Source organism: Giraffa tippelskirchi, chromosome 13 (assembly GCF_054371585.1).
Source record: "Giraffa tippelskirchi isolate mGirTip1 chromosome 13, T2T-mGirTip1v1.2.pri, whole genome shotgun sequence".
Classification (NCBI taxonomy): Eukaryota; Metazoa; Chordata; class Mammalia; order Artiodactyla; family Giraffidae; genus Giraffa; species Giraffa tippelskirchi.
In genome coordinates this window covers 4,364,733-4,378,057 of record NC_137287.1, presented here as the reverse complement: position 1 = coordinate 4,378,057, position 13,325 = coordinate 4,364,733, and the positions used below count along the sequence as shown (strand labels likewise).

General features: G+C 46.6%; 1 protein-coding gene across 3 annotated transcripts in view; it reads right to left on the bottom strand.

The window, feature by feature from the left end:
• The window catches only part of LMTK2 (lemur tyrosine kinase 2), a 75,014-nt gene extending 61,927 nt beyond the window's left edge, over window positions 1-13,087 (bottom strand). For 2 of the 3 annotated variants that reach the window (XM_081552914.1, XM_081552916.1), the window contains exon 1: window positions 12,689-13,087. In XM_081552914.1, coding sequence (XP_081409040.1) covers window positions 12,689-12,779 — 91 coding nt within the window. In that variant the 5' untranslated portion in view covers window positions 12,780-13,087. The remainder of the gene's footprint in view (window positions 1-12,688) is intronic. The other variant, XM_081552915.1, reaches the window with a different exon arrangement.
• Between the last annotated feature and the right edge of the window lie 238 nt (window positions 13,088-13,325).

Here is a 13,325-nt window from a genome sequence, read left to right as displayed (position 1 = left end):
GATTGCTGGGAGAAATATCAATAACCTCAGATATGCAGATGACACCACCCTTATGGCAGAAAGTGAAGAAGAACTAAAAAGCCTCTTGATGAAAGTGAAAGAGAGTGAAAACGTTGGCTTAAAGCTCAACATTCAGAAAACTAAGATCATGGCATCCGGTCCCATCACTTCATGGGAAATACATGGGGAAACAGTGGAAACAGTGGCTGACTTTATTTTTTTGGGCTTCAAAATCACTGCAGATGGTGATTGCAGCCATGAAATTAAAAGACGCTTACTCCCTAGAAGGAAAGTAATGACCAACTAGACAGCATATTAAAAAGCAGAGACATTACTTTGCAAACAAAAGTCCGTCTAGTCAAGGCTATGGTTTTTCCAGTGGTCATGTATGGATGTGAGAGTTGGACTATGAAGAAGGCTGAGCGCTGAAGAATTGATGCTTTTGAACTGTGGTGCTGGAGAAGACTCTTGAGAGTCCCTTGGACTGCAAGGAGATCCAACCAGTCCATCCTAAAAGAGATCAGTCCTGGGTGTTCATTGGAAGCTCTGATGTTGAAGCTGAAACTCCAATACTTTGGCTAACTGATGCGAAGAGCTGACTCATTTGAAAAGACCCTGATGGTGGAAAAGACTGAGGGCAGGAGAAGGGGGCAACAGAGGATGAGATGGTTGGATGGCATCACTGACTCAATGGACATGAGTTTGGGTGGACTCCGGGAGTTGGTGATAGACAGGGAAGCCTGGCGTGCGGCGGTTCACGGGGTCGCAAACAGTCAGACACAACTGAGTGACTGAACTGAACTGCTAAGAGGGTCCAGGAGAGAATCAGGAAGCTGCTGTGGCTGCCTGAGCCCTGGAAGGAAGCAGAGCTGAGTAAGCACAGGTCGAGGGCACCCATTAAGGCGCTGGTCTTACGGAGCTGAGGAAAACACGTCCAGGACGCCACGCACATTTCCTGACCCCTGCCCAAGACTCTTCACCATGTATACACAAGCCATCTGCTCACCAGCATTCTTCTTGGGATCCACGGCCTCCAAAAGACTCCTGACAGGGTCCAGGCCTCCACAACAGCACTGATTTAATCACAGCACCTAAAGTATTTTTCGTGTTCACAAGTGAGTATTTACAAGTTTATCATTATATTTCTTTCAAGTCAGAAATATTTTTTATCACCTTTAATTAAACACTGCAACTCAACTCAGAGGGGACAGTGGTTGTTCTCACAAATTAAAAAAAAAAAAAATTAAATATGAATGTGCTTTTCTGAGCCTTATTACAGAAGTCAGCATGTCAGTTTCCTAACTCTGTAAGGAACTATCTTTACTATTTCAAGGATCAACTAAACAATAGGTACCTTTGAATTTCACCCAGGACTTTCAGATAAAAAAACAGAAATAAATACCCAGAGGAAAAATCACTGGGAGTAGCCACTCCATGCACATCACTCTAATCAAAGAGTCCTGTAAGAATGAGGCAGAGCGCCTGAGGCCTGGGCGGGCCGGACGTCAGCTTCCCTCAGGTACAGTAGAGTCGGGCTCTGACGGGCTCCCCGGCGTTGAACTGACTGCTTCCCTTCTCTGGGCCTCACCTCCCTCCCCTGTGAACTGGCCTTTCAGCTCTGGAGTCCCACACACGCAGACTCTGTAAGTCCGAAACTGGATGAGTCCACCAAGTGTCTCACTTGAACAGTGAGTGAAAAATAGTGAAAACTGGTTATCAGAACTTTTATTGAACTTTTTTTTTTTTTTTAAGCAAACCAAGTTGAATTACAGACTCTGGAGTGTGCCCCGGCAGCAGGCCTCTGGTGGAGTGTTCCCAGGGCACTATTTTCGTTAAGTTTGTTATTTTTCAGTGCCTCACCAGCAATCAGTGTCCGGGTGCGCTGCGTTTTAATAACGGTCTGAAGTCAGAGTCGGGGGTGGGGGTGGGGGGTTCTGGGCCCGGAACCAGCAGGCTGCATCCTTGGAAAGTAACACTCGCTGCTGACACTGAACCGCTCCAGGAGGCACGCTGCCAGGCAGCCCTGGGAAAAGGAATTTTTTTTTCCTGCTGAAAGGAGCGCAGGTTGAATTTATGGAGGGTTCTGAGGAAGAATCTGCAGCGTGAAAGATGCTTTAGATTCAGAGGCTAATCTGAGAGGTAACCAGTAGATCACAACCTTCAGTTTTGCAGTAAGAAGCTGAAATTACAGAATTTTACAATTACTGGTTGGTCAGAGGAGATATTTTAAATGTGAAGAATAACTGCAAACTCATCCACCTCTGGCTTCTAGGTCCAGAAAGGCTTAGAGATTCACTCACCATAATTATAGGCTGCAGTTACAGCACGTTAATGCAAGCCTCCTGTCCAGTGTAGCAAAAGGGGGAAAAAAAGACATTATCAGGATGGACTTTGAACACAGACCTCAAAGAGGAAAAAAAAAAAAAAACCACGAGTTTTTAAAAATGACACCACAGTGGTTTCACTTTTGGGTAAGAGCAACTTCTCCCTCAAAAATCACTAGCCTAGATGCTTAAAATGAAATTTTCTCCTATGTAAGGCATGTATGTTGCAAAAAAAAAAGTCCAGAATTATCTGTACTAGTTAGTGTGTGGGTCTATGATGTTCTTAATCAAACCCACCTTACACAGTTGTCACACTGAAGCATTTTGAGTTTTCTTTCTCATCATATTTTGCATATCAATACACTCACAGCAAATACATTAAAATACATCAACTTTTAAAAAAAAAGTTACCTGTTGAAAAATATAAAATGGGCTACAAATATGAGGGTATTCCAAAAGGAACCTGCTGAGAAAAACTAACTTTTTCATAGCAAAATGTTAACGACATGGTTATCATCCTGCACTGCTGCCCTGTAGGTCGAGAGTCAGGGGCTGTCACACGACGTGCACGCCTGTCACCTGGGGAGCCGGGAGCGTCCTGAGTTCTACCTGCTCGAGCTGAGTCTCCTTGCCAGTCTGGGCCACAGCAGGCCGAGGCCTGGCAGGCCTGGCAGGCCCGTCCGCGCCACGAGGTGCTCGGCTCACAGCACTGGCAGCTGACCGTCAGGCTACCAGCTCACAGCTCTTTTACTGATGACTTATACAGAGTACTTATAAAATGTAAGGAGGTTATTATTTACACTGACTCCCAGAGAAAGGGTTAAAGTTACGGGGTGGGGGGAAGGCCTTTGGAGTGGTAGGTGGTGTGTGTTCTGCCCTGAAGTTTTTACATTCCTTTGTGGTTATAGCACACATAACTTCTCACAGGAAGATTCCTCAGAACAATATTCACGTACGGTGATCAGGAGCAGAGATCTCTTCAGATCTTAGGCGTTGACATTAATTTTTTAATTTTAAATTGTTCTTCCTTCCTTGAGCCTCACAAGCTCCCCAAGTCGACAAGTTTCTATTAAATAACTGATATTCTCTCATCTCTAGTAGAAGACAGGTTTCCCAGGTGGCTCAGTGAGAAAGAATCTGCCTGCCAAGGCAGGACACACAGGAGACAGGGGTTCGATCCCTGGGTCGGGAAGATACCCTGGAGGAAGGAATGGCAATCCAGTCCACTGTTCTTGCCTGGGGAACCCCATACACAGAGGAGGAGCCTGGCGGGCTACAGTACAGGAGGTCGCAAAGAGTCGGACACGACTTAACAACTGAACGCGCGTGCAGCACGACCAAGCATTTCGTGTTGTGGGGCTGGAGAAATCACCAGAAAGTATTACAAATGCAGATTTCTGGGCCAGCCTCCAGAATCCCAACCCAGCTGATCTCGATGTGAGTGATTCTGTTTTATGAAAACAGCTTTACTTCTTCCTGAAACATTTTCAGCTGAACTGATACTGTGGCCAGGACTGATATCAAACCAACAGGGGCCGCCAGGCAGGTGAAAAAGGTGCAAGTGAACAACATTATAAATTTAAAGCTGCTGATGCTGGGTGACAGGCACGTGAGGGTTCGTTATATTAATTATTCTACTTCTGTGTGTGTTTGAAATTTTCCATAATAAAAAAATGAAAAGAAACCATAAGCTCTGTAAAAAGATCAAAGCAAGACTCCAGCCCTTTGTGCTCTTCAAGTGACTTGCCACTGGACATTTCATCTGAACTTTCATCAATTAAAGGAGCTGCCTATAATCCCATTCAACAATTTCCAAAGCTGCTAAGACTCCCTGAGGAATTCTAACTGTAGCCTTAAGCTTAAAAGGTTTCCCTCATCTTCTTCTAGATGAGGCTCTCTTGGAGAGAGTAAATAAAAGCTTCCAACGATAATATTTGCTCTAAAAATAAAAATAACTTCTTGCCAGTACCATTATACCACAAGCATGGGATGTGTAGTGTTTACGATGGTGTTAAGAAAAAGTTAAAAGGTGGCCAAGTGACAGGGTCCAACACGCACAGGGTCCGTCCCAGTCATCCATCCCTCCCTAAGAGGCCCTTGGTCCCTCCAAATTCCTCGCTCGCTCTCTTTTCCCAGCACCTGGCATCAGGTATAGGAAGCAGAGGATCAAAACCCTGTTATAAACATCGCAGTAGCGGTGGGCAAATCCGGGGCCCAGATCCCGGTTTCTAATATCACCCTCCAATAAAAAGAAGCCCCGTGAGACATGGACTGGAGCAGGTGAGCCCATAGCTTCTCACAGTGCCGGAAAATAAGGAAGTGCTTGGAAAAAGAAAAAAAAGATGCGTATGTGTCTGCAGGACACAGGCGCCAACTGAGAGAGCTCCCAACGGCCCATTTAAGCAGCAAAATAAGTAACAGTATTGAATTATAACCCAAAGCGTAAAAATCAATATCCTCATGTGCATACTGATATAAATAATTGAACAAGGAAATACACGGGGAGGAACAGTTAAATCTCCTACACAGAATCCTGAGTAACTTCCATAGGTACTTCCCCCTCAAGGAGGTGGCGAGTCACTCGCGGGGGCCGGGCACACACGCGGCAAGGAGAAGGGGGTGTGTGACCGGCGGCAGCAGCAGCAGCAGCAGCGGACAAACCGCGCCTCAGCCAAGGGATCAGAGCCCCGGCGTCTGGAGAGCACAGACCCTGGATATGATGTGATGAGAACAGCAGTGTCACTCTGGGGGCTTCCTCCCACAGAGACACAGACTCCCAGCCCCATCCCGAGACAAACATCAAACGCGCACCGGCTGGGGGAGTACAGGACACCTGACCAGTACTCCTCACAGTGTCAAGATCACCAAAAACAGGGAACAGACCGGAGGAGATGTGACGACCAGACACACGGGGGATCCTCAAACAAGAAAAGGGACATGAGGGAGGCAGGAAAGAAACCTGGTCAAGTCTGGGCGCTGGTTAAGAATCATGCATTAGAACCAGCTCCTCGTTGTTACAAGTGTCAAAAGGGAAAACCAGACAAAGGATACACAGGGACTCTTTGTACCATCTCTGCAACTTTCCTATAAATCTAGAATTGTTCTAAAAGAAAAAATTTACAACTAAAAATAAAACAACTGTAACGGCCTCCTTTCGGGTGAGGGACAGAGCTGGATGAAGGTAAAGTTTGTGGGAGAATGAGAGGCTCTAAGCTGACACCCTCTCCTCTTACTGGACACTGGACACTCGAGTACTGGTCTGGGGAACTCAGTTCTCCAGCACCTTCATCAAACTTCAGCATCACCCACAAACTTCAACTAAATGTGGGATACCATGCAAACACGAGCAATACTGAGGCTTGCAATCCAGGTGAAGAGACAGGATTTACAGCAGGTGGTAGGAAAAGGCAGTGTCAGTCACTCAAAGTCGTGTCTGACTCTTTGCAACCTCATGCTCTGTAGCCTGGCCAGGCTCCTCTGTCCATGGAATTCTCCCAGCAAAGATACTGGAGTGGGTAGCCATTTCCTTCTCCAGGCGATCCTGACCCAGGGATTGAACTCTGGTCTCTTGCATTGCAGGCAGATTCTTTGTTTGAGCCACCACGGAAAGGCAGGGGGAGAGATAAACTAGGAATCTGCGATTAACACATTCACACATATTTAAAATAGATAAGGAACAAGGACCTACTGTAGAGCACAGGGAACCTTACTCAGTATACTGTAATAAGCTAAATGGGAAAAGAATTTGGAAAAGAATAGCTGTATGTATAACTGAATCACTTTGCTATACACCTGAAACTAACATAACATTGTAAATCAACTACACCCCAATATATAATTTTTTTAAAAAAAGGTAGTATTTGGTAAATGCACAGGGTACACTTGCACCACAAACCCAAACCTTTTTTGATGACACAGCTCACCAGTAAGTTTTCTCTGTGTTTCTTCCATTTCTTGTAAATTTGTTTACAAAATCATACAAATGCATTAGTGTATCAATGTATTCTATACCTTCATGAAAGTCAACATTTTTTAAGGATGAAATGAAAATAAATTTAAAAGTTCCAATGTCAAAAAAAACCACTTCCCACGTTTTCATCCTGCATCCCCTGGAAGCTCTTGCCCCACAAGGGGACACTCTAAGAGTTCATTAGGGGTAGCAAACACTAAAGTGTTAGTCGCTCAGTCGTGTCCAACTCTGTGTGACCCCATGGAGTGTAGCCCTCCAGAATCCTCTGTCCATGGACTTCTCCAGGCAAAATTACTGCAGTGGGTTGCCATTCCCTTCTCCGGGGGATCTTCCCGACCCAGGAATCAAACCCAGGTCTCCCGCATTATAGGCGGATTCTTTACCATCTGAGCCACCAGGGAAGTCCAGCAATCACTAAGCCTGGGCAAAGAAAAAGGTCTTAGTAGGGAAACTGAGGTTGGAGAGAGGTTTAAAAAAACAGAAAAGACAAAGAGATGACAGCACTTAAGAGACACAAGGGGAAGAGTCAGGCAACTGCAAACAGAATGTGAAGCACTGGAAGATGGGAATCGCAACAGCATATTCTGCAAACTCTGAGCAGATCAATTTAGCTGGTAAGAAAGTGCCTTGAGGGGAATTCCCTGGCAGTCCAGAGGTTAAGACTGCCCCTTCCACTGCAGAGGGCCCAGGTTCCACTCCTGGCCAAGGAACTAAGATCACACAGGCCTCTTGGTGCAGCCAAAAAAAAGAGTGCGGTGAAGCGGAGTGAGCAGAGGGCAGGGCAGCAGAAACGCGGCTGTGATGACCTCCCTGCCCACCGCGGCTGTGATGACCTCCCTGCCCACCGCGGCTGTGATGACCTCCCTGCCCACCGCGGCTGTGATGACCTCCCTGCCCACCGCGGCTGTGATGACCTCCCTGCCCACCGCGGCTGTGATGACCTCCCTGCCCACCGCGGCTGTGATGACCTCCCTGCCCACCGCGGCTGTGATGACCTCCCTGCCCAACGCGGCTGTGATGACCTCCCTGCCCAACGCGGCTGTGATGACCTCCCTGCCCACCGCGGCTGTGATGACCTCCCTGCCCAACGCGGCTGTGATGACCTCCCTGCCCAACGTGGCTGTGATGACCTCCCTGCCCAACGCTGCTCAAGCGAGGGCTGCAGGCTGGAGGCCGGGGGCTACCCCAGCCCCACCCCAGCAGCTGGTTGTGACACGTTTGTCTGATCTGATGGTAACTCCAGCCTTTTAAAACAAACATAACATAGTAAAATGCAAAATGTGCCAAGCTGCCAAAAACAAAATGGAAGGTTTACCACCAGCCGGCTGAAACCCCAGGGAGGCAGAAGGGAAGCAAAGCGCTCTTAGGCCGCCGGGGGAGAAACGGCTGAGGCTTTCAGAGGAGGAAAGGCGCACACCGGGTTGCGGGTTCAGGTACCTGAGACGCTTGGCATCAGATGTTCTCATGTTTCCCCACTTGAATCACAATAAAGTCAAATGAAATTCGTAATCTCTGCACTGAGCTAACCTCTGCACAGAACCTTCTTGTGAAAGATTGAGGTTATTTTTCTGATATGCCTGTTCTCTCTGTGGCAAATAACTGTAATGCCAAGGCATGGTTCCAAATTAGTCATTCGCTACAATTTAAAAATACTTCACTCCAATGTTTTGCCCCGGCACAGATTTCACTGCATTTCCTCAGAGTTCTTACAGCATCTTCATATGAGGAGTCACAGAAAAATAGACATTTGAGTCTAAAAACCACCTCAGATACAGTAGTCTGTTTTCGACCAGGAATGCTTGTCCAGCTTCTCCTTTCTATAATATCCCTTCCCCGGTGTCTGAGTAATAAATAAAAATTTCGGAGTGAAGCAATGCTAGAAGCCTGCAAAAACACACGATTTTAAGAGTGAGTGAGAGAGAGAAAGCAAGTCTGTCATGTTCATCTCTCCGAATGACATTTTCTAAGGGGAAACCTCAGCCCTGGGCTGGTCCGAGCACAGCCCAGGTGAACCTGCTGCCTTCACAGATGCTTTCTTTGAGTGTACAATTTTTGTTTGGGATCAGACCAACTTAGATTGCCGTAGTTCCTTTAAATAAGTTAAAACCAGCAGTCGTTCACATCCAAGAGCTTTAGTCATCTTGACATTCAAAAACAGGTTTATTATATAAAAGCATGCTGATCCAGACCATCTTAAAAATTTCTAGCATAATTCCCCAAGGCTGTGAATTTCAAGAAGCAACAACAGCAGCCTATAGATCATACTTCAGTAAGCCAGATTTCTCTCTAAAGGGTCTCACCTTCACCCATCACAACTTGTTATTTCGAGAAACAAAGACTTTTTTTTTAACATCTGTAAGTTTTAGGCACTCCATGTTTAAGCGGCTCCCATGCTGAGTTCCTTCTTTGACAACAGCACCTACCATTAGTCACTCGATGATGACCCACCAAATCTACAAAGAAATCTACGTTGTCAAGGGCCTGACCTGTAGCAAACATGGCTACCACGTGACAGCAACCCCTTAGGTAAATATCATCACCATCCCTTTTTAAAAGTTGAGTGAGTACTAAGAAGCTTGGAGAGGTCGAGTGACGGGCTAAGGTCTTAAAAGCTACTGAAGCGGCAGAAGAAGGTCTCACACCCAGACCAACTCCAAAGGCCAAGTTCTGGCTGCAGGACCTGCTCCTCCTGGGATTGGTGCATGAATTTTACTCCCAACTGGGCTGAAAAGTTGGATTCTTTTTATCTGCCCACCTGTAAGGACTTTTTTGAGGACTTGTCTGTTTAACCATTTCACAACCCTGGCCGTCCCCTATGTGACATTTGCATTACAGGGTGGTTTTTTTTTTATTATTAGATATACAGCTGCTATCTATGTCTATGCCCACAGGAGACACAGAGGGCCCAAGGACTCTAAATTTCAAGAGAACTGCATCAACAGTTAGCAAAACTTCAGAGATTTGATAACTTCAATGTTGATGGTACAAAGTTGCTGGCCCTATTTCCTATTACTAGACAAATAAGAGTACTTATTTAACCCCAAAGTATCAGCAATTGAAAGCAATTAACAGCGTTTCCAGCCTAAATCAGATCTCAAGCCTCACAGCCATGTAGCCTGACAAGAATCTGCACGGAAAACCTGTTGAAAATAATTTTTATTTCTCAGAAGCTGTTAAAACAAACAAAAATTCACACTTTAGAGACCACTTCCTTTACTTCAGAAATCTTTTTCAAGACACAAGCTTGTTTGTTTAATCTCAAATAAAAGCCCAGGTTTCACAAGCTACTGTTTAATCAGTAGCTGAGTCCCACCGGCTTCACAAACTTCCGTGAGGTCCTGTATCTAGAGCTGCTAAAAGCTTCCTCTGTGTTCTGTGACCTAACATGCCACAGAACAATGCAAGTGGGTTTCCCAATCTCACCACTATCCTGATATTAATAACGAGCGGTAGACTCGGAGGAATGCCTCCTGTGAACCCCATCTTTCTTTATGATGTGAATTCAGAGAGCCTTGCAAAAGGCACCTAAGTATTTTCCAAGAGAAGAAAGGTAGGAATGACTTAACTGTAATCTTAGTTTGGTAACTGAAATGCATGTGTGTGTATAAAAAACATTTGGTAACTGAAGAGCGTGTGTAAAAAAACAGTGGACTTCTCTTTACGTAAGCTTCCTAACTGAGGACCAGCTCTTGCAGAAATACAGATTCTCAGAAAAGGAGCCCCCACTGAAGTGTGTGTGTGTAAATAACAGTGGACTTCCTCTCTTTATGCAAGCTTCCTAAGTGAGGACCAGTCTTTGCAGAAATACAGATTCTCAGAAAAGGAGCCCCCACCCCAGGGAGGACATAAGGGACGTAACTGATAAAGAGATCCACCGCACGCCCCCAAATTCAACCAAGAAATGCCTTCGTGCCTGATGGCAAAAGCAATCTGCATATTCACAAAGCTCACTGTGACTGATGGGTAAATGATCTTTTTTTCAACTTCAGAATCTAGAAACGATTTTGGATGACAAAGAAATCTTTGGATAAACGAACTTCGATTTAAAAGCCAAATTTTAGTTAACCATCTCATTTCCCCATGGCAAAGGATTTTTCCAACCTATTGTTGGTAAGCCATGCTTTCTCCAAGGCACTATTAACTAGTTAGAACTCCAAGCAGCAGTAAGACCAAGGGGGCAAAGACCCAATGCAATGGATCTACTCGGAATCTGAAAGTGGTCAGACTTCCCTGCGTAAGCAGTACAGGACCCCAGTTAATCAAAAGCTTGCGAGTTACTGTTTTCAGTGTTTAACTGTTCTTTTATCTCCCATGTATGTTCCAGAAGGCTTCCTCTTTCTTGATCATCGAGCTCACTTATCAGGAGTAGCTCAAAGGTTTCTTTATTCCTCTTGATTTAAATCATCTTGGTCAAGAATCCATCTCCATTATCAGTATTAAAAACCTCTTTTGAACGGAAATACAGACTCCCAGATCTATGTGAGATTGTGCATCCTTCCCAATTATTTAACCCTGGCAGGTACTTGTCATCCACATGTCGCAAGTCTCACCATTAACACCCTCCAAGCAACGAACACGAAGGGAAAATCTACAAGAGCTGCTATATGTCACCAAATAGCTCTTTGTTTTTTTAATGCCAAGATTTGATATTTCTATTTACGGATTAATTTTCCTGATTGCTTTGTTTTACACCACTCCAACAAAAACGTCAATTTTTTGAGACTCATACCTCCATAAAATATTAAAAGAAGGGAATAAAATACATGTTGAGAGATTTATAGGCAGACACATTTCCAAAGGTTCCTACATAGAATCTGTTTTTCAAAATATGTAAAAGTTTGATGAAGTGCAAAGTCATCTGGACACTTCCTGAATCCCTTCTGCATGCATATTCTTTATCCACTATCCTATTCTACTGCTAATTTTCCATTTCACCATGAATATCTTTCAATATCAACGCTGACATTCCTCTCTATAGTCTTTTATAACTTCCCAGGTACTTTCTGGGACTCTTACCTGGGCTGCCTACACACTCCTCATAATGTTCGCTCTTCTTATCTATCAGATCAGAAAACAGCATTCACCTCACAAATATTTGATTTAAGGCAGTGGCAGAAATTTAGTGATACACTATATGTTACAATGATAACAGTTAACATTCCACTAAAGGACACTCAATGACATAACCTGGTGTGTCTCTGGAAACAATTACATTTAGCTTCCATTGTAGATGTGCTTGAAAAATGTCTTTACTAGAGACAGTACCTTCCACATTCTGTACCCAATTAACATCATTCTAAAATAACTCTTGACCTCAAGAGTATTCTAAACAGTTAAGAGACTTGATATGGTAAAGCAGAAAAATCATACAACTAGGGGAATCTAAGACCTGGGTTTTACTTGTGGCTCCACCTACAATTTAGCTGTGTCACCTTGGGTAGGTCATTGGACCCCCAGGGCCTCACTATCTTCAACTGCAAAACGATAAAAATTGGACTAAATTTTCTTTAAGGCCTCTTCCATTTCTAAAATTCCATGATTCTGTGAAATTTCAGTCTCCTCTCAATTCAAAGATCAGCAGCAGATGATAATGGCAAATTAGCCTAGATTATTTTTTTGCTTAAAAAAAATTATCCAACTTGAGTTGCTTTCCTGTATTGAAGTTTTATCGGGGAAAATAAACCACAAACGAAAACGATGGGAGAAAAATTAAAATAAAATCACACACTGACATAGCTAAAATAGAAACTTCAATCACCCCGTGGGCCATCACAATAGTTATTCAAAGGTTGCTACTCTAATCACTGGCTTCCTAAAATAAAGATATTTATAGAGCTGCTTCCTTCTCATCCCCAGAGATCCAATTCGAATAAAAAGCACAGCGTTTTGAAATCAATTGACAACTTCGGAACAAGTTGCAGGGAGCGAAGGAAACTCTGCGCAGCTCTCCAAAGTCATCTGCATTTACAAGTACTATCAGGGCTAAGAAACGGTTCTTATTATAAGATGTGAAGGGGGAAAAAGCACAGGAGGCAGGTGCCATCTGGGAAAGGAAGCAGAACTGCCGGGAAGCGATGTAGGCTGGGGACCGTCGGGCAACAGGTCCAGAGCCGGGACCGCAGCCTACGCCGGGGAGGTGCTGGTGGCTGCCGCCCGGCTCGCAGCCCCCCCAGCCCCCCGAGCCCCATCCGCAGCGCCTCGCCCCCGCTTCGGCCCTGGAGAGGCATCCCGCCCCCACCTCACGCCCCTGCGGCAGAAGCTCCCTCATCACGGCTTCGCCGGGCCTCCCGCCCCGGGCAGGCCCGCCGCTCCCTCGGCGCCGAGGCCGGGCCGGGCGCGCCACCTCCTCCCCGGCCGCCCCCCGCCGCCGGGTCCCCGCCCCGGGCCCACTCACCTGCACCTGTTTGCGGAAGTGGCGCGGCCCCGGCGCGGCCCACCGCCAGGAGCAGCAGCAGCAGCAGCGGCGGCGGCGGGGGCCCCGGCATCTCGCCCGCCGCGCGGCCCCGGGGGCCGGCTCTCGGGCCGCCTTCCCTCCTGTCCGTCGGTCTGTCCCTCGGTCGGTCCTGCCTCCCTCCACTGCCTCAGGGGCACCCGCGCCGGCTGCTCTCGGGCACGCGTCGCTTCGGCCACACCTCAGCCCAGCTCCTGGTCCGCGCCCACCGCTCCGACCTCGGAAACACCATCCTTCCCGCCCGCGCCGCCGCCGCCTCTCAGCAGCAGCAACGGCATCCGCTCTGCGGAGCCGCGGGCCCCGGCGGCCGCGCTCCCACCGCCATGATGGGCTGCGTCATGTGACGTAGGGCGGGGGGGGGGGGCGGGACGCCGTAATAGACAGCCCATCCCGCCAGTCGTCAGTTCCACACTGGCCCGGGAGGCCCCGCCCACTGCCCTGGCGGAGGGACGGTGGGCGCCAGTGCGCCCCCTGCAGACACAGGCGTGCATGGGCGGCAGGTGATGCCAGCAATTATTTAAAAATTTTTTTGTTGTTTCAAAAAAGGTAAGTGTAAGAAGACAATGAAAACCATCCAGAA